This window comes from Peromyscus eremicus, chromosome 3 (genome assembly GCF_949786415.1).
Source record: "Peromyscus eremicus chromosome 3, PerEre_H2_v1, whole genome shotgun sequence".
Taxonomy (NCBI): domain Eukaryota; kingdom Metazoa; phylum Chordata; class Mammalia; order Rodentia; family Cricetidae; genus Peromyscus; species Peromyscus eremicus.
Genome location: NC_081418.1, coordinates 64,897,868 through 64,925,009, shown reverse-complemented (window position 1 = coordinate 64,925,009; position 27,142 = coordinate 64,897,868). Strand labels below are relative to the sequence as shown.

The 27,142-nt window shown below is 44.2% G+C and overlaps 2 protein-coding genes across 2 annotated transcripts in view; one reads left to right on the top strand and one right to left on the bottom strand.

Moving 5' to 3' along the window:
* Igf2bp3 (insulin like growth factor 2 mRNA binding protein 3) overlaps positions 1-13,554 on the top strand; it is a 56,099-nt gene extending 42,545 nt beyond the window's left edge. Inside the window, exons 10-14 of the mRNA XM_059257044.1 lie at positions 3,411-3,527; positions 7,805-7,879; positions 10,413-10,544; positions 10,968-11,081; positions 11,442-13,554. Coding sequence (XP_059113027.1) covers positions 3,411-3,527; positions 7,805-7,879; positions 10,413-10,544; positions 10,968-11,081; positions 11,442-11,540 — 537 coding nt within the window. The 3' untranslated portion in view covers positions 11,541-13,554. The remainder of the gene's footprint in view (positions 1-3,410; positions 3,528-7,804; positions 7,880-10,412; positions 10,545-10,967; positions 11,082-11,441) is intronic.
* Malsu1 (mitochondrial assembly of ribosomal large subunit 1) lies at positions 13,078-24,827 on the bottom strand. The gene is made up of 4 exons (XM_059257814.1): positions 24,576-24,827; positions 22,940-23,118; positions 15,719-15,800; positions 13,078-14,283 (listed from the first exon to the last, which is right to left on the bottom strand). Exons 1-4 carry the CDS (start codon positions 24,811-24,813, stop codon positions 14,087-14,089), a joined length of 696 nt encoding a protein of 231 aa, XP_059113797.1. The 5' UTR covers positions 24,814-24,827; the 3' UTR covers positions 13,078-14,086.
* Positions 24,828-27,142: the final 2,315 nt, after the last annotated feature.

Below are 27,142 nucleotides of genomic sequence, written 5' to 3'. Positions count from 1 at the left end.
GCTTCTTTACTCTCTTTTCTGAAGGCTCCAAGATGGCAGTGTGACCTTGAAGGGACTAGCATTCTGGTGATGGGGGCGAGAAAGACGGGCAAGCACTTCTTTGTAGGTCAGCAGAAGCACCCTCTAAGAAACAGACTGAGTTGCTGTCCTGTTCTTAGGTCAGGTAGTGTCTCTTGGTCTTCAGATTTTTCATCATGGGTGCAGTAAACATTTCTAAGAAAATAAATCACTGCACCATATGAAGGCTTGGTTTACTTCCTCTTAAAAAAAAAAAAAAAAAAAAAAAAAAAAAGCTTCAGTATTTTGTTCAGGTCATAGAGTTGAGTAAACTTGGTTTCGGTTCCAGACCCAGATCTACTTAAAAACAACCCCTCCCTCCCCCAAGTACCTATCTTACCCGCCAAAGGAAAACACTGGCATCCTGCCAGGTTCCTGGAGGCTGATCTCTTGGCTGCCAGGCACGTCTCCATGCCTTTGTGATGCCTGAGATTTTGTTCCCTGCAAAGTAAATACACTTAACCTCACTGTTTGCAGTTGCTTGTATCTTCTCGATAGCGGGTGATTAGGAATTATTCACTGGCAGACTTCACCAGTTACGAAAGCTTTCGGCCTCACAGCTTTGTTCTCGTTATTTCAAGACACAGCCCAGCGCTTGCCAAGAGTCCGAAGGGAGCTCTGCCATAGGCATCTGGCAGCAGTCCACTGGGAAGCAGCTTGCGTCCTGTGACTGGCCCTCACCCTCAAAGAGTGTGCTCAGGAAAGGGTCTCCTACTTGTCCAGGACCGTGAACTTAAGCCCAAGGAATGTGTCAGGAGGAAGGGTGATGCTGAGAGAGGTCTCTTTAAATCTCAGAGACTAATTAAACCTGTGGGTAGAAGAGGCTTTTTCCTCCTATCTGCTTAGGTCCGCTATTCAAAATGAAATCGGTGCTTATCTGAGATGGATCCTGAGAACATGGCTTCTCATGCTGAATTCCATATAAGAACATGCTGTACCAGACGGTCAAGTGGACAGACGTTTCCACGAGCTGCCTGTGTCTTCAGAGGAAAATTCCCTTGTGAAATAATTTATGACCAGCAAGATGGCTGGTGGGAATGGAACTGGAGCCATTCAGTTGGGGAGCTGGGTGATGTTCCGAAATGCCTTCATCCAGCTTCCGATGGCCGATGAGTCACTGAAGATGCTCTTGCCAACAGTGTGCGTGCTGACCACTGGGCTGTGGCTCCATCTCCTGTACGGAAAGCACCGTTGCTTCAAGCTCACTTGTTCTGCTGGGCAGGTCCCCAGGCTGCTGTTTTGGTCGCATCCCAGGATACTCAGACCAGCACAGACTCCTCACACGTCGCACTTTGCTGCTGATATTGTTGTGTTGTGGTCATTTCAGCTGTTTCCTGCTAACAATTCCTTTTCCAAAGTGGGGTGGGGGCCTTCAAGAAATAATTCTGTGAAATCTTACCAAGTCACTTATGTTTACATTTCTTTTTGCAAATAGCTTCTTCCACCTCTAGAGATGTGAACCAGTAACATTTTCTTGAAAACTCAAATGTATACTCTGCTTTAGTTGGTAACTTACCTTTTTCCCACACTGTATTTTTCCCCAGAATTTGCTGTTGTTTTACGTGTATGGGTGCTTTGCTTGCATGCATGCATGCCTGTGCACCACATGTGTACAGTGCTCATGGGTCAGACAAGAGGGTGGATCTCTTGGAACTGGAGTTACAGATGGTAGTTAGCCATACGGGTGCTGGGAATTGAACCTGGGTCCTCTGGAAGAGCAGCCAGTGCTCTTAACAGCTGAGCCATGGCTCTAGCCCCCACTGTGTCTTTTTAAAGAAACAAATTTCTTAAATGCAACAAGCTCTGGAACAATATTTTATCTAATTATGGGTGGCAAAGGTGATAGGCGGGAAATGGGATGTTTAAACAGGAAGAGAAATGTGCCACCTAATCTCAGCCACAAGCAGCAGCTTCCTTAAGCCTGAATTTCCTCCTCCATCTCAGCTTCTTGGATTCCTTTCTGATATCTTCATGGCCCAACATAGCCTGTGGTCCCTTCCCCAAGACCCTTTTGGTGGCTGTCTTAGTTAGGGTTTTATTGCTGTAAAGAGACATCATGACCACAGCAACTCTTACAGAAGAAAACATTTAATTGGGTCTGGTTTACAGGTTCAGAGGTTCAGTCCATTATTGTCATGTCTGGAACCATGGTGGTGTGCAGGCAGACATGGTGCTGGAGAGGTAGCTGAGCGTTCTACTTTCAGATTGGCAGGCAGCAGGAAGAGAAAGTGCCACCAGGCCTGGCTTGGGCTTCTGAAACCTCAGAACCTACCCCCAGTGACACACTTCCTCCAACAAGGCCACACCTAATAGTGCCACTCCCTATGAGCCTTTGGGGGCCATTTTCATTCAAACCATCACAGTGGCTAATGTTAAAATCTTCCTGGAACACACTTCCTGTTGTTAAAGGGTGAACAGAGAATAAGGTGCATGAGCAGGGATGCTGCTCCACCAAAACTCTCCCTCCACCACTGGTACTGCACCTTGGAATGGCCTTGTGAGGAATTCAGTTGCTGAGATGTCTCTGAATGACCAGGTCCTTCAGCACTGCAGTAATGACCGAGGAAGCCTGGAGAGGGCGCGTGTGACCAGTGTGAGGCAGGGGCATGAAGTGTGCAGCTAAGTCCATCTGCACATAACCTTTCAGAACTTCGCTGTCAACATGGTTTCTGATTGTATATCAGATGCCAAGGGAGGGCAAAGACGTGCATGGGCGGAAGCGTCTTTCCTACCATGATTTTGGACTGGAGTAAATGGGTTGGTTCCCTTTATTTCTCTGCTGCGCTTCTGTGTGATAAGTGTGGGATGATAATGGTATTTGGTGTGGTTTGTACGTATGTAGGAGTTTTTCCCTTAGAGTTGTTTACTCTCTGTTTAAGAAATAAAAGCCTGGAGTTGGGGATTTAGCTTAGTGGAAGAGCACTTGCCTAGTGAGCACAAGGCCCTGGGTTTGGTCCTTAGCTCTGGAAAGAAAGGCAGGCAGGCGGGTAGGCCGGCTAGCCTGCCTAAGTCTGGAGTTGGTATCCTTTGCTGCTGTCAAGTTTGCGATGTGTAGTCTGAAAGCCACCTTGGCTATAGGCTACATGGTTTAAATATGTAATAAAAAGAAGGCAAAGCTATGTTTAGGAAAATATATAGACAAAAGTGAGATTTTTAATGACTGGTCAATCCCTTCACAATGAAAGGACCGTGGTGGGTAAACTCTGATTGATTTGTTGCTGTTTCCCGTAACCTTCCTGGTTTCCTGGTGTCCCTGCCGGGATGAGAACGTGCTCATCCCAGAGGTGAGGGAGGGCGTCACTGACTTATTTTGCAGCAGATAAGCGTCATGCCCTGGCTTTCTTCTCTTGCAGCAGTCGGAAACGGAGACTGTGCACCTGTTTATTCCCGCCCTGTCAGTTGGCGCCATCATTGGCAAGCAGGGCCAGCACATCAAACAGCTTTCTCGTTTTGCAGGAGCTTCGATCAAGGTACTGTTCTGCACACTGGGTTTCCTGATGATACGGGAAAGTGAAAGTGGCGGGCTGAATTTGGGTTAGATAACGTACGACAGGAACCCTACAACGGTGGTTTAAGTGTGGTTAGATAACCTCTCTCCAGAAAAATCAGTGTGGGGAGAAGCAAAAGGGCACAGTATCTCGGCGCCTCCGAGATCTTGACTTACAACTTCCTCTGTTGTTAGTACTTTTAAGAGCCACGTCTGTCACCTGGCCCTTGAGGACAGGAGGATGTAGTGAAGTCTTTCCTGTAAGGGAGTTGCCTGTTGCTTGCTATGGGATATTTATGCCTATATTGCATTCTCGTACTTGGCCAGGCCGAGCTAGAGGGACAGCAGGAAAAGTGGGGTTTGTGTCATCAACGGAGGAGTGTTATGGAGAGGTGGGACCACTCGTGTCTGTCACAAGAGATCACTGTGTGCTCTGCAGGGTCCGTATTTTGAAGTGCTGAAGCAATTCAGTATTAGACAAAGGGGGTGTTTGGTGTGTGTGTGTGTGTGTGTGTGTGTGTGTGTGTGTGTGTGTGTACTCATGCACATGTGTATACATGGAGGCCACAGGTTACTGTCTTCTGTCCCCTCAGGCACACCTAATTTTCTGAGGAGGGTGTCACTGCCCAGCTTACTTACTCAGTAGGCTGCCTGGCCAGTGAGTTTCAGGAATCCTTCGGTCTCTGCCTTTCCAGCTTGGGGCTGTTTTTATGGGTGCTGGGGATCCAAGCATCCTATCAACCAAGCCATGTGCCCAACCTTGGCTTGTTGCTTTCAAACAAAGGTTGCCAGGCTTGTATGTTCACAGCTTTCTCCAGGAAACAATCTGTGAGAGCTTTGTTTTATGTTTTTTTTTTTTTTTATTTAAAGATTTATTTATTATGTACACAGAAGAGGGCACCAGATTTCATTACAGATGGTTGTGAGCCACCATGTGGGTGTTGGGAATTGAACTCAGGACCTCTGGAAGAGCAGTCAGTGCTCTTAACCTCTAAGCCATCTCTCCAGCCCGTTTTATGTTTTTAAAAGCTCCTTTAAAAAATAAAAAGGCCGGGCAACGGAGGCACATGCCTTTAATCCCAGCACTCAGGAGGCAGAGCCAGGTGGATCTCTGTGAGTTTGAGGCCAGCCTGGTCTACAGAGCGAGATCCAGGACAGGCACCAAAACTACACGAAGAAACCCTGTCTTGAAAAACAAAACAAAACAAAACAGAACAACAACAACAAAAAGATTTAATACACTTAATGTACAACATATAGACTCCACTTCTGGATATCTATCCATGAGAAATGACACAGCATGCCCTCCCCCAAAGAAAACTAGAACGTTAATGCATTTTTATTGGTAACTACCCCAAATGCCCTTCAAGCAGATAAAGTGTGATCCTCTGTGTAGTGAGTCTGTACAGTAGATACCACTGAGGAACAAGGAGCTCACTAGTACAGTGTGAGGGAAATTTCATGGCTTCTGCTGACCGACATCAGAAAGGAAATCCACGCTGTGATAGTTCTGGAGAAGGCAGAGTTAGAGGGACAGCCACTGGTTGCTAGCCATGGACATGGGGGTGGACAGCAAAACTGTTTGAGGGGACTCAGGGAGAGTGACGACTGCTTTGAGACTCCATCGTGACCTGAGTATGCATGTGTCAACCCATCAAACTGTACAACAAACAGTAAAATTTTGCTGTGTGTAAATTAAATTAAAATTCAAAATGCAGAAACAGCCCTTACATGCACTCTTGCAGAACAGACAGCAAAATCCAGGAAAGGAAATGCAGCTAAAATCAGAAGTGGTACAGGAACAGGCGTGGGAACCACGGAGCGTGAACTGTCTTTACTGCCTTGCTAGTTCTGGAGTTTTTGCAAATCAATATTGGACAGGCTTAGTAGTTAGGAGCACATAATGCTGGTGTATAGGACCTCAGTTCAGTGCCCAGCACCCGCAGTGGTCTTTAAATTAAGCTTCAAGATCTGACACCCTCTTCTGGCCTCTGTGGGCACCTGTATTCAGGTACACCCCATCCCCCAACACATTTACATATACTCATTGTTAAAGTCTTCATTGTTAAAGTCTTTTTTTTTTTTTAAAGAGTCAATCTGACATATGCGCGCACACATACACGTGCCCACACACACACACAACTTAGGGTGTGGGAAGTCTGCATTGAGAATTTCATGAACAAGTACCCACACTCACTTCTTCCTGCCTTCATGAGGTCTTCTAACTGAGCTTGAAAAATGTTTCTAGAAAGCCTGAAACACTTAATCTGCAAGACTGGCTGCCTCTGTCACTCTGTGGGTAGCATTAGATACGGTTACCTTTGCCTCCATGTGAATGCTGGGCTTGGTTGGTTTGGTGTATGTGTGCACATGTGCAGAACCTCAGACATCTTCCTCATTGCTCTTTGCCTTATTATTTCCTTGGGATAGGGTCTCTCACTGAACTGGAAGCTTGCTGTTTCGGATAAGCTGGCCAGCCAGTGTGCCTGGTGATCCACCCATCTCTACCCTCTAATGTGGGGTTATAGGCACATGCGGCTGGGTCTGGCTTTTTATGTGGGTGCTGGGGATTCCAACTCCAGGCTTTGTGCTTTTACTCAGCCTTCCCCTCGACCCTGAGGTGGATATTTAGGTAGCGCCAAATCATAATCATTTGTGTTCACTTATTTGACATTTAAATTACTCCTAATCTATTCTGAACACACAATAAGTAAGATCACACAACCTTATTTCTTTAACAGATGCTTATACAAATAGACTTGGTTAGTCAATGGACATGAAGCCGTTTCCATGCTTCAAGAGATAGTAACCTGCTGAATGGGGTGGCATACGCCTTTAATCCCAGCACTCAGGAGACAGAGGCAGGGAGATCTCTGAGTTTGAGGCTAGTCTGGTCTACAGAGTGAGTTCCAGGATAGCCAGGGCTACACAGAGAAATAAAAAATAAAAAATATGGGCTGGGGGAGGGGTGTAGTAGCTGTATATGATGTCAGTGTGTGGGTACTCTTAGCCTTGGCCCTGTCACTGAGTGTACTTAAAACAACAGCAACAACAAGTTGAACTAAACTCAAGGAACTAAACAAGTCACGCTCTGTATAAAGTAGGTCTAGGTATCAGTTTGGCTCTAGGTGACAGAAATGTTAGCTTTTTTTTTTGAAGGGAGCAGAAAGCAGGACTAGATTTCAACTAAAGCCTCTGTTGAAACGACGACGACATCAAGCAGTTGGCAGTGATGCTCTCCAGCTGTAGAACGGGCCAACTTGTGTTTTTGTTCTTCTAGTTTTACAATGGAACAATGAGGTGTTTTATCGGCACAGCAAATATGTAGTGATTGTCAGGGTCTCTCCGTTGAACCCAGAGTTTTTCAGTAAGGCTAGCTGGCTACCTGGTTTGATCTGGGGAACCCATCTTTGACCTCAGTGCTGGTTTTACAGATGGGCATCTACATTCCAGTCCTTGCCACTGCATAGCAATGAGCCATCTCCTCAGCCCAAAGAGTCACAGAGACCTTCCTTGTGGCTCTGGGCATGCTGGCTCCTCTCCCTAACATTTTCACTGTTTCCCCAGCCTGAACTTTTGTGATTTCATACATTGCGTAAAAACAGAGAAGTGTGAGTTTACCTGGATCCTGCTCAGTTAACATTAGCTAACTTCCTGTGTCCTTCCAGTAAGCAGACTTGGGAGTAATTTACTAATAATCTCAGCAACAAAAGACTATACAAATCATTCAAGCAATCCCTCATTTTAAGTTTGAGAAGCGCAGCTGCCTAGACAGCATTACCCTTTCCTCTGAAAGCTAAGGAGATGCCATGGATGTAGTGGCCTCACAACTTAGCAGTCCAGAGCTCTTAATGTTACCACACTTCATGTACCAGTGGAATTGCTGCTGAGAGCCAGGCAGTGGGCACACCCAGCCCTCTCAAGGCTGTTGACTATACAATTATGGGCCAGGTCCCTTAATGCCCTCAGCCTTCAGTGCTCCCACTGAAAAGTCATCATTCTTCAGCTAGAAGAGGTATGGGTTGGCTCAGTGATGGTACATGCAGTCTTACATTAGAGTCAGGCACCATTTAAGTATTCAGTAAATAGTGTGCTGTATCTAACTGGCCCATATTAATCACAGCCTCTCCATAATTCCTTTCCAGAAGGCATTTAATTCCACAGCTCAGTCAGTCATGTGCAGATGTCAAGCTGGTTGGCCTAAGGTTTGTCAATGACACCAGAAAGTATCATAACTGGCTGGTGATGGGTCTGTTACAGATCGCTCCAGCCGAAGCACCGGATGCTAAAGTGAGGATGGTGATTATCACTGGACCACCAGAAGCTCAGTTCAAGGTATGTGCTGTGGAGGGCACAGGTACCCAGAGGGAGCAAGATGCTGCTGCCTTCTCCAGCCCCTGCATCAGTGGGAATCCTAAAGATCAGGGTGGCGCCATTCCAGAATCCTATCACAAACATAAACCCGGAGCCTTTAGTTCTGTCTGTTGGATTACTGTCACTGTTGACATGGTGGGACTTTAATGAGCCTTGTAAACCTGTCCTCAACGTCCCCTTCTGTCTTTAGTGGCCCCACAGCCCTTACAGTGGGCCCTTTTCTCTTAGCCTTCACTGTCCTAGGATTTTAGTTAGGAAGGCTGGAGTTATGATGGCATGTGGCCTGGCTTGAACTACTGCCCGTTTGTTAGTATCTGGGGTCCTTTGGAGCTGGCAAAACTTGCATGTATTCTTAGGAGGAGACAACTCGACAGCTAGATCCTCATTTCAAATCCTAGTCTGGTCATTTCCCATTTGTGTGACCTTAGACAAGTTACCGGCCTCCCCAGTTCCTCTTCTATAGATCGGACAGAAGCACCTCTCTCCCAGCTGTACGGTATAAGCAACATACACAGTGCTTAGACTAGTGCCTGAAACAGGAGCACAATCCCACGTGCTGGGCCTGGTGATGGCCAACTCTGAGCCGTCAGTGAAGCCACTACGGCCACAGGTGCCTTCGTTCTAGTGAACGGTCAGTGTGGGGCACCTTGTCTTAGGCAGCGGCTAAATTCTACTCATTCATTCGATACCTACGTTCTTTACGTTACCTGTATTTATTTATGGGAAGCACATACATCATGGCATGTATATGGAGGTCAGAGGCCACATGTGTGAGTCAGCCTTCTCCCACCATGTGGGTGCTGGGAACTGAACTCAGGTTGTTGGGTTTAGTGGCAAGCACTTTCCCTGCTGAGCCACCTCAGCAACCCAACACCTGTGTCGTGGTCCTGTGTCCACTAACAGCATTCTCTCAGCTTTAGTTCCTGCTGTCTGCACACACCGTTACCCTGCCTGCAGCTCACCTCACCGTCCTAGCTGGGAAGCACTAACCCAGAGCCTGGCTGTGCAAGTGCCCTGCCTTGACCTGTATCCCAGACCCTCTTCTCTGTTTTGTTTTAGCCATCAAAGAATTGAGTCAATGAAAATCCAAAGCTGCTTTCACATCCTTAGCAGAGAGAACAGAACACACAAATGCTTTGATATGATGAATGGCTACTGCTTAGGCATCAAGGTGAAGTTTAGCCCTCCCAGCAGCCTCGTAGTCCATCAGTTCATGCCGTAAATTGGAAATGTTAAGAAGTGAGCTGAGTGTGATAGTTTCTAGCCTGTGAGAAACCATAGGCCTGATACCCACCACACATGCATGCACATATGGTACAGACATGCATGTAGGCAAACCACTCATACATATACAAATAGATTTAAAAAAATTTTGATAGATTTTATTCATTTTTATTTTATGCATATGAGTGTTTTACCTGTAAGTATGTCTGTGTATCAAGTACATGCTCATAGACCAGGAAATGGCATCAGATCCCTAGAACTGTAGTTACAGAGGTTGTTAGCTATCATGTAGGTGCTGGGAATTGAACCTGGATCCTCTGGAAGAACATCCATTTCTCTTAACTGCTGAGCTATCTTCCCCAGCCCCAAAAATAAAAATAAAATGAATGGGAGGGAGGAGCATGGAAGTGAATTTTGTCTTTTCTCTAATCCCCTCAAATGAGCTTAGCATGTCTGCACCCATGACTATATGGCTATTTGGGCTTTTATGGTTTGGCTTAGCAGCTTGTCGGATTAGCCTAACCTCCCAACATAGACCTTTCTCCTTTGAAGTGTACAAAAAACACATTAACAGTTCACATACATGTAATATAGCATCGAGCTGTACAGTTCACAGAGCCTGTTAGTGGAGTACCAGAAGTATCTATTTGGGGGGTAATGGGGTGGGGTGGGGCAGGATCTCACTCTGTAACTAAAGCTGGCCTCAGTTCGAAGCAACGCTCCTCAGCCTCCCAAGTGCTGAAACTACCACATCATCTGTCGTGGCCAGCATTTTAGCCTCCTAAAGGGGAAAGCAGCTGAGTAAGTGCTGTTTTGGCTGGTGTCTGTCCCGTTTAGACATGGGCTTGGCTCTTTGTGAAGCTGGTGTCCTGGCTATGTAGTTATTTCCTAGTTTCTTTAGCTCAAGAAAAATGTAATGTTTCTTCTTGCCAGAGGAGAGGCTTTAGGAGTGGGAATGGCCATTTCCCATAACGTCATTTTTAATAGTCCTACTAATTATCTTTATTTTCAGCAGAACACAGCTTATTCCTTGTAGTTGGTGTGCAGAGTGGGTCTCACAATGACGTCATTACAATGCTACTGTACTTTGTTCCCTAGTGACTCATTAGCCTTGCCTATGAAGCACAGCTACTGTCGTCGGTCTTCATTCCAGATGCTGATGCACACTGCAGTGGATGTATATCCCAGGCTGATTTAGGCCGTCTTCAAAGTTAACCGACCTTTTGTTTCAAGTATGAATGACACTGATGGGCTGTATTGTCGTCTGCAGGCTCAGGGAAGAATTTATGGGAAAATTAAAGAAGAAAACTTCGTTAGTCCTAAAGAAGAGGTGAAACTTGAAGCTCACATCAGAGTGCCGTCCTTTGCTGCTGGCAGAGTTATTGGGAAAGGAGGCAAAACGGCAAGTACCCCGCAGGAGCCGCACCACACGGGAGAGCTCTGGCTAGTGGACACAAGTGAGGCCATCTTGGCCAGGGTTTGAGAAGTTCCCTTGTGACTATAACCTGCTAGTGAGACATCTGCCTATTTCACACCAGGGACTTGCAAGGGGAGTCTAGCATTATCTGATGCACAGAACCTCAGCTTTTTATTCTATAAACCCTAAGTACTTTAGTCTCCTCAACCAAGTCATTTCCACATTTATAACTTTGGAGTAGCACAGAGCACGCACTGGATTTCTTTGGCCGGACCTTGGCTCTAGTCATGTTAAAATGGGACTGTAGCTCAGAGAACTGTTAATGGGTGAAGTGAACTGTGTCTGGTATGTAGTAATTGCTTGGAAACAGGCCTTTAATGATTAGTAATAGGGTTTTATCTATTTCAGGTGAATGAACTCCAGAATTTATCAAGTGCTGAAGTTGTTGTCCCCCGTGACCAGACACCTGACGAGAATAACCAAGTTGTTGTCAAGATAACTGGCCACTTCTATGCTTGCCAGGCAAGTGGCTTCTCAAATGACAAGTTCTTAAGCTCTGTCATAGGGCCTTCCATTACGTGTGTGTGTGTGTGTGTGTGTGTGTGTGTGTGTGTGTGAGAGAGAGAACCTCCTGGATGCTTAGGGTTCAAAGTGTTGGGTAGGGTGTCAGAGTATGCTGTTCCTGCTGTTCCCCAGGCGGCCTTGAACTCCTAGGCTGCAGAGATCCCCATACCTCAGCTTCTGTCCTCAGGCACCACTGGGTCTGACTGTGCTTGGCACATCTAGTTTTCCTTCAGGCAGCACACTGGTGAGTAGTTCAACTTGATGCTTTGAAAGAGTTAACCTTGGACTCGTAGACTCTATGAAGTCTGTCTTTTGTAGGTTGCCCAGAGGAAAATTCAGGAAATTCTGAATCAGGTGAAGCAGCACCAGCAGCAGAAGGCCCTGCAGAGTGGACCCCCTCAGTCAAGGCGGAAGTAAGGGCTCAGGAGACAGCCACCACAGAGGCAGATGCCAAACCAAAGACAGATTTGCTTAACCAACAGACGGGTCTGACCCATCCAGAATCACATGCGCGAGTATTTCCCTAGCCGGTTGTTTCTGAGGACCAGGCAACACGAACTCCTGTCTCTGTGAGAATGTATACTTTATGCTCTCTGAAATGTATGACACCCAGCTTTAAAAAAAAAAAAGAAAAAGGAAAAAAAAAAGTGGGGGTAGGGAAAGAGAACTCCGCACTTCCCTTGTGATATCAAAGTCTCACAAACGTGCTAATTTTTAACATCCTCCATAATGCCAGAAATTGGCATAAATGGTACATTCACTAAATTCATCAAATAAATCAGAAAAAATAGACCGTTCCTAAGTCCAATTGTTGAAATTGGATCAAAGTAGAATTACCACAGGAACATGATGTTAAGCCATTAGAGTAGAACTGTCGTTTCCTGTTTCTCTAACACTAACGAGGATAACCGAAGGGAAGTGCTGACCGCTGTTGGCGGGGTATTAAGTGTGCATTTTTACTCAACTACCTCAGGTATTCAGTAATACAGTTAAAAGCAAAATTATTCCTTTTTTGAAAATTTTATATACTTTATAAAGAAACTCCAACCATTTTTTTAAAAAAAATAAAATGTAACAGTTATCAGCTGATAGGCAAATAATTGAGAAAGGAATTTTACGTCTGGCTGGTGACAGTAAAGTTGGAAAATTAATTTTGCATTTTTTGAGCCTTTTGACAGTAGTTGGAAAGTCCAATAAATGTTCAAAGATACAGAGCAGTGCCTATTCTCGGAGAGCAGCAAAATCATGTATTCCTTTGTTTCTAGTTGGGAAGGTTGCTGGGACTAACAGCAGAGTGGTGGCAGGTTTTGGAACGGCTAGTTTAAAGAGCTTCAGAAGACTTGGGATTTGTTTGGCTATGTGCGTGAATGCATAAATGCTTTGTGCTCCGTCATACACTATTGACAAAGCACGTCAATGACGGAATGCAGAATCTACACAAAATCAGCTTACGAACACACTTGAGATGAGGCGATGCTTTGGGGGGGCCAGGGGGTCAGGTGTGACTGTGAAGGCAACACAAGGCTCTGTCTCCGGGTGCCGGCACTGTCACGAGCCTGACGAAGCTCCGTGGAAGATGTTTTTGAAGCAGTGGCAGTCAGTCCACCGAAACTACTCCACGGACTGTAACAGGTTTCGGCCTGCCCTGCTCCCCTGATAGGACGTCCAGGAGGCAGTGCAGCAAATGGTTTTGGGAAAAGGACTGGGGAGCCATCTGACGGTTGAAGCGAACCCTGTATGGACACTTGTGGGTGGTCCTCAAGGCCATGCTGCTCTCTGAAATTGTTACTTTGTTCATAAGGTGGTTACAGTCATAGCCCACTGGCCTTGAGGGCATCTTGTAACCCTTCAAAAATCATTTTGCCTCATTTGTGTTTCAAGATTAACTTCTACATGCTTTTAAGTTTTTCTGGATATCAGCATCATTTAGACATTATAAAAGTGATTTGAAATATTTTCCTAAACACTTTCATAAAACCAGTTTATTTTGTAGTTTTAACCAAAAAGTGCCCCTTTACAATTGAATTCATCTAGCATTCATATTTTTTTCATACGATGGATTTAAACTGCTTTAAAAAAAAAAGTGACCTTTTCTCCTGCTTTGATTTCAGGAGAGATGTGTTCAAGGCCAGAACTCTTCCTCAATATCTGGTTTTTCCAGTATTTGTTGTTGTTGTTTTAAACTGACAGGTGCTACATTTATATCTGCTGGTTTCAATTCTGCCATGTTTCACGTCTAGCCTTTTAAAGTGGCAAATCATGTTTTACTTTCACTTAAGCATTAGTAGTCTGGAGTACCTGGCACTAAGTAATTCTGTACCTGAGTTTGTATTCACCATATACGAATCATTTCTCATCTATAATGTGCCCCAAATGCAGCTTCGTTTTCCAGGTACCTTGATGCAGAATAAAGTCTTCATCATAAGCCACAGCTTTTTGTAGTATGTTCTCAGTTGAGTGCTCTTGAATTCGTTCCTACAATATGTATCTTACACTAGGCAGCAATCTACCAGTAAGTTGTTGGTTTTTTTGTTTTTTGTTTTCTTCAGCAGCCCCTGGTACATTAAGGTGAACTTTGATTATCCTACTTAATATGAACTAATAGCTACAGATTTGCATGGCTTTTCTTAATCATCTAAATATTCTACTTTCTTCTGCCACTTGGAGTATTCCATGGTAAATAAGATTTACATTTAAACAAATGTAATAATCCACACAGAGAACTTGAGTTAATCTTGGCCATCAGTGCTAGTAATCCTAGCAGGATCTCAAAAGTAAAGGCAGTGTGCTGAAGAACTGGGACTGGATACTGGTTCTTGGTCTGTGAGCTCATTTACCTAGTCTCTGCATGGCCGTCATCAGCATGAATGTCCAAGAGGTAGACAAAACTTGCAGTGACCCTGCAGACAGGGCTAAGCCCTGCACTTGCAGATGGCTCAGTCACATCTAAGGGACGAAAGGCATCACTCTGTTTCATTCACATTGAACTCCACTGGAGTCAGGGATAAGGTGTCATCTTCTAGTCCAAGAATGAAGTCCTCAGGTAACGTCTCAGCTGCTATTTGAGCTAACTGGTCATCAAAAGAACGTAGAGTCCATAGTTTCTCTAATTCATAGGTTTCTCTGGTTTCTGGAAGCATCAAATGGACCACCATACTGCCTGTGAGGAACAGGTAAAAATTACAATGAAGAAAATTCATTTGCTTATATTTTAATCAATGCATCTGTCCCTCACCTTGGACTTCTGGGCAAATGATCCACCCCCTTCCTGCAATGTGATCCTGTGCTTTTGTTAGCATATCCGCCACTAAGCATGGGAATGAGGTCAATGACCGTTGTTAACCTTATCCAACGGAATGTAAGTTGGTCTGCTAGGTTCTTCTGGTCATACCCTCAACAACTGTCTCTCAGGTTTTACTTTTCTGCACATCCTGTGAGCAAAGAGGGTTTCAAAGACAGTAGTTCTATCACATAGGGCTTGCCTTCGGGACAAAGGGCAGCTCTGCTCAGCTGTGACTGTCCTAACTGGAGAGAGGGGAGTGGCTACTGCTAAGCATGCTGTTCTGCAGTATTCAAGATGTTCCCCAAGCTCACAGCAAAAACATTTGACCAAAACATGAACGTGACAAAGCCGAGAATCCTGGTTTACAGCCTTGCTGTATCACAGCACAGCAAGTGGGCTTTGCCTCTTCCATAAAAAGACTTGGTGTACATGTTCTCTGGCCGCACAGTTTATGATGCTGGTTACCACTATGCTGCAAGAAACACAATGCCTTTTCACAGTGGCCTTGTTTTCGTGAAATTGGAAAGACAACTTGTTAGGTTGTGAGCTGGCTAGTTTCACGCCAACTTGACACAAGCTATGGTCATCTGGGAAGAGGGAACCTCAATTGAGAAAATGCCTCAAGAAGATTGGGCTATAAGCAGGCAAGCCGATAGGGCCTTTAATTAGTGATTTATGCTGTGATGCCATCTCTGGACTGGTGGTCCTGGGTTCTATAAGAAAGCAAACTCAGCAAGCCATGAGTAAGCCAGTAAAGCAGCTCCCTTCCATGGCCTCTTCATCAGTTCCTGCCTCTAGGTTCCTTCTTGCCCAAATGGCTTTTCAACGATCAACTGTTATATGGAAGTGTGAGACAAATCCTTTTCTCCTCAAGTTGCGTTTGGTCATGGTGTTTCAGCACAGCAATAGTGACCTTAGCTAACTATGGCAGTTTACAAGTAGGCTAAAATCTCAGACACCTGCCTCCTGGCCCCCAAGTAAGCATACAGACAGCTATTGTTTTCCCTTAGTACAGAACTGGCTGGGAGGTGTTTTGAAACTGGTATATTAATATACCTGTCACTCATCTCTGTGGCTCCTTATACTATAGGCATATAGTTATGTTTTCTACTAAGAGTGTATATCCAGAGTACTTTGGTTAGGCAAAGCTTTCACATGTGAACACCACCACCTGAGCTATAATTAAATCAAACTTTGTTACTTGAAACACATTTCAAAAATCTTACATTAATATGCACACAGCAATTTATTTCTATCTTTTTGTAGCTTAAATAATGGGTATTTATTTGTAAACTGCGCAACAGTAACTTACCAAAATCCACACATAGCCAGTCATCCGTGTCCTTCCCTTCAATCTTGACATACGGATCACTTCTACATTTCAGGTGTTTATACTAGGGGGAAAAAAGCAGGCCATACATTTAGGAGAGAGTCTCTGTGTCTACTTAAGACCTAGTGAGTTTTCTTGGACTGAATTTGGGAACTAGCTAATTCATTTCTCACAGCCATCATAGGCAATTATGATTGTCCCACGATTCATAATTTAGAGAGTAACATTTACTAAGTTGAAGACAAAGGTCTAAAATGTGGAAGAAATTGGAACACTGGAAAACAAAATATTTGAATGCTGGGTGTGGTGGCGTAAGCCTTTAATCCCAGCACTGGGAAGCAGAGGCAGGCAGATCTCTGTGAGTTCAAGGTCAGCCTGGTCTACAGAGCAAGTTTTAGGACAGGCACCAAAACTACATGGGGGGGCAAGGAGGGAAGGAAGGAAATATTTGAAATGAAGGAGATGGTCAATCAATAAAAAAAACCATAAGACTGGCCATCATTAACAGACAAGGCTATGCATAAGAACAATTCCATCATGACCAAATGGACTCCATCCAAGAAAAGCAAGATTAGTTCAACATACAAAAAAAAAAAAAAAATCAATAAATACAATATACCATATAAATAAACTGAACTGATCCTGGAAAGGTTCAGCATGCCTTCATAATAAAAGTTCTGGACGCATAGCTACACAGAGAAACCCTGTCTTGAAAAACAAAAACAAAAAAAAACAAAAACAAAAAAAAGTTCTGGAGACTTTAGGAATAGAACATACCTCAAAATAATCAAGGCTACTACATATAACAAACTGTCCAACATTTTGTTTGGAGACACACAGTATTTCCTCTAAAATCGATCAAGACAAGGATGCCCATTCATCCCTCTTATTTGATATAGTACTCTAGGTCTCAGCTGTAGCGATTAGGTAAGAAAAATACCTAAGAAATAAAATAGGACCAGGCCAGACGTGATGTCCCATGCCTTAATCCCAGCACTTGGAGGCCGAGTCATGCAGATCTCTGAGTTTGAAGCCAGTCTGGTCTACAGAATAAGTCCCAGTACAGCCATACACAGAGAAACCCTATCTTGAAAAACCAAAAAGAAAAAAAGAGACAAACTAACTTTGCAGGAAAGTTGGGTGTGATAGCACTCGCCTTTAATCCCAGCACTCAGGAGGCCTCACAGTTGAAACCTTGTCTCAAAAAAAAAAAAAGGCAAACCAACCCCCTAAAAAAGAGGCAAAGGTGACTACATAGAAGACCTTAGAGTCTACTAGAAAACTCTTGAGCCTAATGAAACTTCAAGCTGCAGAATACAGTCAATCCGTACACACATATCTTTAATTACCTTCCTATATACCAACAATGTACTGAGAAAGCAACTGTATACACACACAAACATCTTTAATCACCTTCATATATACCAACAGTGTACTCTCAGAGAAAGCAATTGTATACACACATACACACACACACACACACACACACACACACACACATTTAATTACCTTCATATATACCAACAGTGTACTCTCAGAGAAAGCAACTACACACACACACACACACACACACCTTTAATTACCTTCATATATACCAACAATGTACTCTCAGAGAAAGCAACTATATATACACATACACATATATATCTTTAATCACCTTCATATATACCAACAATTTACTCAGAAAGCAACTATATACACACACACATATATCTTTAATCACCTTCACATATACCAACAGTGTACTCTCAGAGAAAGCAATTGTATATACATACACACACACACACACACACACACACACACACACACACACACACCTTTAATCACCTTCATATATACCAACAGTGTACTCTCAGAGAAAACAACTAGGGAAAACATCCCATTAAAAATAACTAAGCCAGGCTGGAGAAATGGCTCAGAGGTTAAGAGCACTGGCTGCTCTTCCAGAGGACCCAGGTTCAATTCCCAGCACAAATATGGCAGCTCACAACTGTAACTCCAGTTCTAGAGAATCTGACACTCTCACACCAATGCACATAAAATAAAGTTAAATAAATTTAAAAAACCAAAACAAAAAAACTAAGCCAGGGGGCTGGAGAGATGGCTCAGAGGTTAAGAACACTGGCTGTTCCTCCAGAGGTCCTGAGTTCAATTCCCAGCACCCACATGGTGGCTCACAACCATCTGTAATGATCTGGCTCCCTCTTCTGGCCTGCAGGGATGCATGCAGACAGAACATTGTATACATAAGCCAGGTGCCTTTAATCCCAGCACTCAGGAGGCAGAGGCAGATCACTGACTTTGAGGCCAGCCTAGTCTAGTCTACAGAGTGAGATCCAGGATAGCCTGTCTCAAAAACAAAACAAAATAAAAACAAAAAACATTAAATAATTAGGAATTTATCACTCCACAGAAGAGGAAGAGCTCTACAACAGAAACTTCAGGACACTGAAAACCACAGAAGACACTCAGAAGGAAAGACAATCTCCTGCTCCTGGATTGGCAGAAGTGTGAAAACGGCTTTACTGCCTGAATTAATTTACTAATTTAATGCAACATCCACCAAAATTCCAGTGTCATATTTCACAGGTTTAAGAAAAAAAAAAGGATTTATGTGGACCAAAAGGCCACAAACAGCCAAAGCAATCCTAAGAAGTAAGAACAATGCTGACCTCAAACTATACCAGAGTTATTGTGATAAAGTCAGCCTGTCACAGGTAGAAAAACAGACAAGCAGGGGCTAGAGAGTTGGCCCTGTAGTTAAGAGCATGTACTGCTTTTGAAGGCCCTGAGTTCAGTTCCCAGCACCCACACGGTAGCTCATAACCATTGGTAACTCCAGTTCCAGGGGGTCAAACACCATCTTCTGACCTCCAAGGGCACCAGGCACACAAGCGCTGCACATACATACATGCAAGCGAACTCTGACACATAAAGATTTAAAAGTCTAAGAAAATTACAGTAAATAGATTTGCAGACCAATGGGATAGAGAGGACCCAGAAATAAAACTGTGCTATGTCTACTTAATTTCAAAAGAGTACAAACAGATGGGGAAAAAGCTGATTCAACAAATGGTGCTGGTGATACCGGACATCTACCTACAGAAGAATTAGATTAGACTGACATCTTCCACCTTTTACAAATATCAACTGAACTCGTGGATCCAAAGCTTTCAAACAGGGAACTCTGGAACTTTTAAAAGAAAAACATAGGGGTAGGCAAGACACTGAGGTAGGCAAGAATTTCTGAAAGGAACTAGCCCCAAGTTCAACAGATGAGGGTACGTGGAAATAAAAGACTTTGGTGGATTTCATTATGAAGGTAGCTGTTTGAGTCAGGCCCTGAAGCACCGCCCCTCACGGTAGCAGGTAACTGTTACACCTGCCTATGACCTTGAGGTACATGCCCCTGGAGCATGGCAGCTGGGGGGGGGGGGAGACACAGGACGGGACAACGACCCACTTACACAGCTGTCTTTTCTGCTATCTCATGGGGAGATGGGGGCAGAGCTCGCCAGAGTACAGCATAGGACCCTGCCTCACTCTTCCAGGATCCTATGACAAATTCTTTTATTCTGTCTTGTGAGTTAACCCCCAAATAGATTCCTTTGATCATTAAGCAGACTCTGTGGATTGCTAGCGACATAACCCCATTATCATGATGTTTATTATTCACAAGTTATTGATAATAAATTTTAATTTAAAAAAAGTTAAAAACAGAATGATGATATGATCCAAATATTACACCTCTAGGTGTACACCCAAAATAATTAAAACCAAGAACATGACTAGATAGTTCTACACCCATATTTAAAGTAGCAGTCACAATGGCCAAAAGCTGGGCACAACCTAAGTGTCCATCACTGGGTGAATGAATACCCAAGAAGGTAAGTATACATACACACACAAAGTAGGATGTAACTCAACCTTTGAAAGAAAGAAGTGGGCTGAGGCTGTAGCTCCAATGCAGATCACTAGGACTCAAAGGTCATGGGATCAATCCCATCACTGAACAAGGAAAAACAAAATAAAACCTGGCACTTACCTTGACAATACAACTTGAGTGATATAAACTAGTCATAAAAGGCCAAATGCTATGTGATTCTACTTGTAAGATACTAAAAGTCAATTTTTTCATTTTTATTTATTTATTTATTTTTCTGTTATCAGCTTGATACAGTATAAATTCTTATCCTAATAGTGAAATGTTTCACTGAGGCTTGCCCAGTAATTGAGTAAAACCAAAACTTAATTATAAACCACAGTCATCCTAGGGTCCCCCCTGCTATGTAGCCTCCCTGGTTTTGTGGGTTGCAGTCTGATTGTTCTTTGCTTTATATCTAGTATCCACTTATGACTGAGTACATACCATGTTTGTCCTTCTGGGTTTGGGTTACCTCACTCAGGGTGATATTTTCTAGTTCCATCCATTTGCCTGCAAATTTCATGCTGTCATTGTTTTTCTCTGCTGAGTAGTACTCCATTGTGTATATGTACCACATTTTCTTAATCTATTCTTCAGTTGACGGGCATCTAGGTTGCTTCCAGGTTCTGGCTATTACAAATAGTGCTACTATGAACATAGTTGAGCATGTATCTTTGTGGTATGATTGAGCATTCCTTGGGTAGATGTCCAATGGCATAGGAGATCACTTCCTAAATATAACACCAGCAGCATAGACACTGAGCACAATTAATAAATGGGACCTCTTGAAACTGAGAAGCTTGTGTAGGGCAAAAGACACAGTCAATAAGACAAAAAGACAGCCTACAGAATGGGAAAAGACCTTCACCAACCCCACATCTGACAGAGACTGATCTCCAAAGTATATAAAGAACTCAAGAAACTAGACATCAAAATGCTGAACAATCCAATTTAAAAAAATGGGCTAAAGAGCTAAACAAAGAATTCTCAAAAGAATCACAAATGGCTGAAAGACATTTAAAGAAATGCTCAACATCCTTAATCATCAGAGAAATGCAAATCACAACAACTCTGAGATACCACCTTACACCTGTCAGAATGGCTATGATCAAAAACACTAATGACGCCGGGCGGTGGTGGCGCACGCCTTTAATCCCAGCACTCGGGAGGCAGAGCCAGGCGGATCTCTGTGAGTTCGAGGCCAGCCTGGGCTACCAAGTGAGTTCCAGGAAAGGCGCAAAGCTACACAGAGAAACCCTGTCTCGAAAAAACCAAAAAAAAAAAAACACTAATGACAGTCTATGTTGGAGAGGATGCGGAGCAAAGGGAACACTCCTCCACTGTTGGTGGGAATGCAAACTTGTACAACCACTGTGGAAATCAGTATGGCGGTTTCTCAGAAAATTGGGAATCGATCTACCTCAAGACCCAGCCATACCACTCTTGGGCATAAAAGTCAAATTCTTAAGAGACAAAGGCCCAGCAGTTGTGGCGCCCACCTTGGGAGGCAGAGGCAGGCAGATCTCTGTGAGTTCGAGGCCAGCCTGGTCTACAGAGTGAGTTCCAGGACAGGCTCCAAAGCTACACAGAGAAACCCTGTCTCAAAGAAAAAAAAAAAAAAAAAGAGAGAGAGAGAAAGAGAAAGTAGAATGTAGTTACACAAGAAGAGAGAATGGGGAGTTACCGTCTAATGGGCAAGAATTTCAGTTCTCAGTTAGGTGGTGGTGGTGGTGGTGCATGCCTTTAGTCCCAGCATTTAGGAGGCAGAGGCAGATGGATCTCTGTGAGTTCAAGGCCAGCCTGGTCTACAGAGTGAGTTCCAGGACAGCCAGGGCTACACAGTGACACCCTGTCTCAAAATAAAATAAAATAAAATAAATCCTCCTCTATCATATTGCACCAGGTCTGCTTTCCAACACATTTTTATTTTATAAGCCTTTTCTAAGCATCCTCAATTGTTCTTAACTGCCTTTTCCTTGACCCATTTTTAACAAGAGTGGTCTATTCCCCTGAAGAATGGAGCCACATCTTCCAGAAGCTGCTGTATATGTACTTTTTCCTGTTCTGAATCACATTCAATTGGAAAACGCATTCTCTTCCTTTTACACCTGGGAATTCACCGGGCAAGGACACCTTTATTTCACTTTTACCTTCCCAACACTGCAGAGGGTTTGGAGAACACCTTGGCAGATGGACCTGGGCTATGGTAGCTGAACAAGGTGGATTAAGCCAGCTAGAGAGCAGAGTCCCTCTGTTAAACAAAACACCTTTCCTAAGTTGCTTTTGATCATGGTTGTTCCATAGCAATAGAAAGCAAACCAGAACAAGAAGCATTGCCTAGAACTTTTTGAAAATTTATATGGCTGTCCATTGAGGCAGAAATCACAGCCACATGTGGAAACTGTCTGAAATGTGGCTAGTATAACTGAAGAACTGTATTTCCAAGTCTGATCCACATTTGAATAGCCATTTCTGGAAATGGAGAGAGGGTTCAGCAGTTAAGAGCACTTGCTGCCCTAGCAGAGGACCTGTTTGGCAGCCACATTTGGTGACCTGTGCATATACTCACACAGAGGCATACACATCCATATAATTTAAAGTATTTGTTTGTTTTGGAGGCAGGGTTTCTCTGTGCAGTCCTAACTGTCCTGGAACTCACTTTGTAGACCAGAGAGGCCAGATCTGCCTGTCTCTGCCTCCCAAGTGCTGGAATTAAAGATATGGGATCACCACACCTGGCTAATTTAAAATGATTTTAAGGGCCGGAGAGTTGGCTCAGAGGTGGATAGCACTTGGGCTCAATTCCAAGCAACTACATGGCAACTCACAGCTTCCTTTAACTCCAGTTCTAGGGGATCACACACTTTCCTCTGACACTAGGCATACACATAAAATACAAATATTTAAATCTTTTAAATAAATGTTATTTAAAATCATTTAAATAAATGTCAATGGCCACTTGTGGATAGAGGCTATCATACTGGTGCTGTTCTAGAACACTCTGATATGTACTGTCTTGTGGCTTGTTTCGGGGTATTAATTTTTCCCATCACAAAAGACAAGAATTAGAAATATCTGGTCTCAACAGAGCTAATAAATACTTGTTCCCAAGCCTTTCACTATGGAAAACCATAAAATGACTCTTAGAAATTCTGAAATCTGGGCTTTCTCCATAACCTTTCATGGCTATGGAGTAATACACCCCAAGTGTTACTCCTACCCTAATGTACTAACGTCATTCTCTAGTAAAAGGTTCAAAACAAAAGCCAGCTTCCTACCATCTTCACAATGTAGTAGGCCATAGCATGTAAGTGTCGGCTGGAAGTCCCACTACCGATGACAAAGTAGTCTGTGTATCTCATTTCTGGAGGAACCTTGATCACACAAATGTCTCTTGCATTTTCTTGCCTCAGAAGTGAAACCAGCATGTCGATGTCAAACTTGGCGCCAATGTGATCTGAAATGCAGAAGTACTTGAGTGAGATGGCCAAGGAAAAAGCAGACCTGCAGGTATCCAGAGAAGCAGACTGACACGGAAGTCTCCTGGAGGGTGGCACTGCTCCTCCAAGAGTGTATTTATATCCAAAATGATTAGGTGAACACCAGGAAGGAGGATTCCAAGTTCAAAGCTGGCCTGAGCAACTCAGACAATGTCTAAAAAATTAACACAAACAAACAACAAAAAAGCCTGAGAACGTGGATCAGTGGAGGAATACTTGCCTAGCATGCAGAAGGCCCTGGGTCCAATACCCAATACCATCTACACTCAAAACAAAACCAACCAAAAATCGGCTCAAAACTGAAGCTGGGCAGCAGTTTCGTACAGCACAGCTCAGCTTTTCTAGGCAGAATGCGGATATCACACAGACACTGAATACACACATTGCTATTAGCAAATGGAAGCGGTAGCAAATGCCTTCAGGACTGAAATGAACAGTATACAGCAAATGCAGAGATGCTACACAGCAGCACGACTTGGGGAGATGATGATATCCTGGGGCATGGGCATGTTACATCGAATCACAGCTACAAAGCTTACTGAACTGTAATTGGGAGACAGGTGGGTTCTCAAGCAGTATCTGGTCCACAGCTCTCAACGGTATGAAGAAATAAGTGCTGCTGAGACCAATCAGTAAGAGTTAACAGTATAAGTGGGTCTCATTTTCAAACATCATGTTTTTCTTCTTTTTCTTTTCGTTAGAGATTTAGACACTTTGTTCTAAAAACGAATACTGAGTGGATAAATTTGTAACATTTCTAAGTTCAAATCTGACTCCAAAGGACCTGGAAGTCCATCAAAGGCTCACCCTCTCATATTCTATTATCTCTCAGTATGTTGTTACTGATCTTCTCTCACGCTTTTAAAACCGCTGGCAATAACTCAAGGATCTTACGTGGACCCCAACTCCTCTTAGAACTTACACTGGCCGGAGCTCCAGGCTGCTCAGAATCTTCACTCCCCAACACTCTCAAAAATCCATTTCCTTTAATCCCAGCACTCGGGAGGCAGAGCCAGGCGGATCTCTGTGAGTTCGAGGCCAGCCTGGTCTCCAAAGCGAGTTCCAGGAAAGGCGCAAAGCTACACAGAGAAATCCTGTCTCGAAAAACCAAAAAAAAAAAAAAAAAAAAAAAAAAAAAATCCATTTCCTACGACCCTGGGTATATCCTAAGGAGGGGTGAGAACCCCGGAGCTACGATGCCAAGGGTCGGGTGTGACTAGCCATGTGGGCCGGGGTTTTGAACACCGCACTTCTCCTGGCCTCCCGGTCTTTTCGCTACACAAGAGGAAAGTTGGCGCCAGCCACCTCAGTCCCTCCTAGCACTGCCTAAGTTCTGCGACTCAGCCCCGAAGCGCACAGAGCAGCTCAGGGCCCCCTGGGTCAGACGGGGCCACTAGCTGTCCTGCCCGCGTACCTGCGGCTGCCGGCTGCGGGCGAGCCTCGCCATCGCTCCGCTCCTCCGGCTGAGGCCCACGGTGCAGGCCGCGCGCCAGGCTCGGGGTCAGGCCGGTCGCGGGCCCCGCCGAAAGCCATCGCTCCGCCAGCCGAGGAAGCCGGGGAGCCGAAGACACCGCCGGGCCCGCTCGCTGCGAGACCACCCTGCGCCAGAGCAGCGGCCCCAGACGCCGCACAGGCCACCAGCCGGGACCCATGGCTGCAGCCGCGACTTCTCCGGGGGGGGAGGGGGGGGGAGGGCCCTCAGAGCGGCGCCGGGATTCTACGTCATGGGGTGGGCGGGGCCGTGGCCGAAAGCGGAGATTAGGACGGATTGGCTGAAGCACAGTTTATTTATTAAGGAGTGAAAGGGAGCGATAATGTCCTGCGCCTTGGAGTTCGAGGCCAAGCTGGTCTAAAGAGCGAGTTCCAGGACAGCTAGGGTTACATAGAGAAAAACCCTGTCTCAAAAAAAAAAAGTGAGTCCGAGTAATCTGTAAGGGACTAGAGAGATGGCTCAGCAGTTAAAATTACTGTCTGCTCATAGAGGGTCTGAGTTCAATTCCCAGCACCCACAGGGTGGCTTACAACCATCTATAATGAGATCTGATGTTCTCTTCGGTCCAATGCCCTCTTCTGTTATGTAGGCATACATACAGATAGAACACTCATAAAATAAATAAATAAACAAACAAACAAACAAATAAATAACAAAAGCATTCCTACATCTCTAATCTCTCTCCTCTCCTTCACTCCCCTCTTCCCTCCTCCCGCCACCTCAAAGCTTCTCTAGCTTTCTCCTCTCTTTTTTTCTTCTCCCCCAAATACGCAGAAATGAACCCTGTCAGACAGGAATTGAGTATTTTTCAGCCATCTCCCATTGTCAAAAAAGAAATTCTAGATTCAAGAGCTGGAGAGATGGCTGAGTGGTCAGAGCACAGACTGCTCTTCCAGAGGACCTGGATTTAATTCCCAGCACACGCAATACTTTTTTTTTTTTTTTTTTAAGGAACACTAAGCATTAATGTTGGGAAATGTTTTATCAAATTCAAAAACTTGCCAGGAGTGTAGGTGCCATGCCTTTAGTCCCATATTTGGGAAATAGAGGTAGGTGGACCTCTGTGAGTTCAAGGCCAACTTGGTCTACTTAGTAAGTTCAAGGCCAACCAAGGTTACATGGTGAAACCCTGTCACAAAATAAATAAATCAATGCAGAATGCAGTGTAAGTCCCTGTGTGCAGCACTCCGAATATTTACAATTGTTCTAAGTTACATTTGGAATTAAGAGAAGTAAATGATTACAGATGATGCTGTCTTCTCTGTCTTCAGCTCTCAGCCCTTCCTCTGCAGGTCCGTCTCCCCGTAGGCATGGTTTTGGTATTTCTTGCCTTATTTGCATCTGTTCTGTTCCCACCTGAGCATCCCAAAACTGTATTTACACTTGTGCTTGTTATCAAGGAGTATCTGCATATGCCATAGAACTTTATGTGACCACAAGGAAATCAGTGTAGTTATACATTATCAGCCACGGTGACATGCTCTGAACAATGGCATGATTAAGCAATTTCACTGTACAAATTTAAACTTAAACTAAGCTAAAACATTATCAGGCATTGTAATCTTCTTCGGTCAAAATGTAGACCTCCCTTTAGCCCCATATTTTCATAGAGGGCCTTTACATAGTCTCGATGGCAACTTGAACTTCTGATGTCACATTGCCCCCCGTATTTTAGCTATGTGTGTTCCTGCTTCATTCCTCCCAGACTATAAACATGTAGAGGTCAGGGAATTCATACCATGTGCTCTTTTGTACAAACAGTATTACTCTATTCTACTCAGTCACATTCGCATTGATCAGAATTATCATGTAGAGCTTGGCTACAGAGTATTTTGCTATGAATTGGCTTCATGGGGAAGAAATACTTCAAACAGAGGCCTTCATAAAAAATTTATTAGAAAAAGGCCACCAGACATTCACATGGTCAAAGTTAACCAGTGACAGCACACCCAAAGGAGGACAAGGACAGAGCATGCCAGTCGGTGCGAAGAGGAGCCTTGGCTTAGCACTTTTGCTTGTGTTGCCCAAGGCTAAGGAGAGGCCAGGGGAAGAGGGTCATCTGTAGCTAGGGAGCTGTCCTGAAGCCAATTAGCAATGGCAGATTTCAGTTCATCTTTGTTCCTGAAAGCATGGATGTTGTGAGTCGGTCACAGCACTGTGTTGTGTGGAAAAGATTTGGGTCCTACAACATACCGTTGTACGTTCCGTAAGAAACACCACATTCTGACCACCAGCTGGGCTAAAGAGCAGACTCAAGGACCTCGTTCCTTAGAAATGTAAGCTAAGACGTGTGTGTGTGTGTGTGTGTGTGTGTGTGTGTGTGTGTGTGTAACTCCAGCATTCAGGTGGCTGAGGCAGGAGGATCCCTGCATGTTTCTAGCCATTGTCAGCTATATAGTAAGGTCCAGGCCATCAGGGGGTACATAGTGAGATCAGATCCCCAGAAGACAAAAGAAAAGAGAAAAAGAAGAAGGAGAAGGAAGGTGTGG

What these genes read in the sequence shown, in the direction of transcription:
- Malsu1 (XM_059257814.1), bottom strand. Translation starts at nt 24,813, where the DNA reads ATGGGTCCCGGCTGGTGGCCTGTGCGGCGTCTGGGGCCGCTGCTCTGG. An exon ending in CCTACTACATTGTGAAGATG is followed by an intron (nt 15,801 to 22,939) that starts GTAGGAAGCTGG and finishes TTTTCCCCCTAG; the next exon opens with TATAAACACCTGAAATGTAG. An exon ending in CTGGCTATGTGTGGATTTTG is followed by an intron (nt 14,284 to 15,718) that starts GTAAGTTACTGT and finishes TGTTCCTCACAG; the next exon opens with GCAGTATGGTGGTCCATTTG.